The 1,082-nt window shown below is 53.6% G+C and overlaps 1 protein-coding gene across 1 annotated transcript; it reads right to left on the reverse strand.

The window, feature by feature from the left end:
- Positions 1-13: 13 nt before the first annotated feature.
- Positions 14-1,000, reverse strand: PHALS_06561 (GAG-pre-integrase domain; the record flags this gene model as incomplete). The annotated part of the gene is made up of 3 exons (XM_024719869.1): positions 14-606; positions 671-890; positions 962-1,000. The coding sequence occupies 3 exons, from the start codon at positions 998-1,000 to the stop codon at positions 14-16; spliced, it is 852 nt and encodes a 283-aa protein (XP_024585125.1).
- Positions 1,001-1,082: the final 82 nt, after the last annotated feature.

Genomic DNA, 1,082 nt, shown 5'->3' on the forward strand with positions numbered 1-1,082 from the left:
CATCCAGCTTCTGCTAACGTCGCTTCTGTCTCTGCTTGCCGATATGGCAGGAATCACACGTCTTGAGCTGCCTGTTCGTGATGATCATGCCGCGCACGAGTCCACGATCCACCATGATCTTGAGATACTGAACATTCGTGTGTCCAGTCCGGTTGTACCACTGCTCGAGTGTGGCCACGCCGTCCGCGACCGTGTAATTGACGATCACACGCAATACACTTGGGCGTCGCGGAGCATCCGCTGGACGCTTCGCCTCAAACACCCAAATTCCTTCGTGAGGAACAGCAAATATCACCTGCTCCCCATTTTTGTAAGCACTGAATGTCGATGCTGCACGATCGAACGATATTTCGAACTTCTGCTTGGTAGTTCCGAGATGCATCGAGAACAGTCCGTGTGACGCGCCTTTCATGTAAAGTACATCGTCTAAAAAGACATCAGCCTCGGTGTCGCCCACCTGAGTGATGATCTTCACTCGACCAATGCCGGACGCACGAGTTAGCGTTGTGGCGGCCACACCAACGACATTAGCACCAATACTTTCTGGGTGAATCTCTTCGAGATGAACAAAGAGAGAGCGATCACCGGTCAAGTGCACATTAGAACCTGTGTCGAAACACCACCATGACGATTCCTCTAGTAGCCACTCGGCCCATCTTGTCATCCTCACTCTTCGTGTCCGGAACGGCCAGCTTCGGACTGACCATCGCAATACCAGCAGTCGCATCTAGCTCATCTTCACGCCTGTCTGCACGGACTTCGCTGCCGCGACTCGTGTAGTTGGACGGCTGCTGACGCCGGTGCGTCCCAGCGTTCGTCCCAGTGTTACCTCCACTGGTGGCAGCCGCACCAGGCCCCGCAAAACCATCGATAATAGCCGTACAGTCAGCCTGGAAGTGACCGATCCAATTGCACCGGTGACAAGTTTTGTTCCTTCTGTCACGCTTCGGTTTTCGCTGACCATCACCGTACTGATTATTCTTGCTCCCATTATGCCCATTTTGTTGCTGATGGCGAGCATCTGTGCTGCCTCCTTGCTGCTGCCGTTGGCCACTACCTGTATTAGTGGCACGATTTCCCTT

This window comes from Plasmopara halstedii, assembly GCF_900000015.1.
Source record: "Plasmopara halstedii genome assembly, contig: Scaffold_3060, whole genome shotgun sequence".
In the NCBI taxonomy this organism is placed as follows: Eukaryota; Oomycota; class Peronosporomycetes; order Peronosporales; family Peronosporaceae; genus Plasmopara; species Plasmopara halstedii.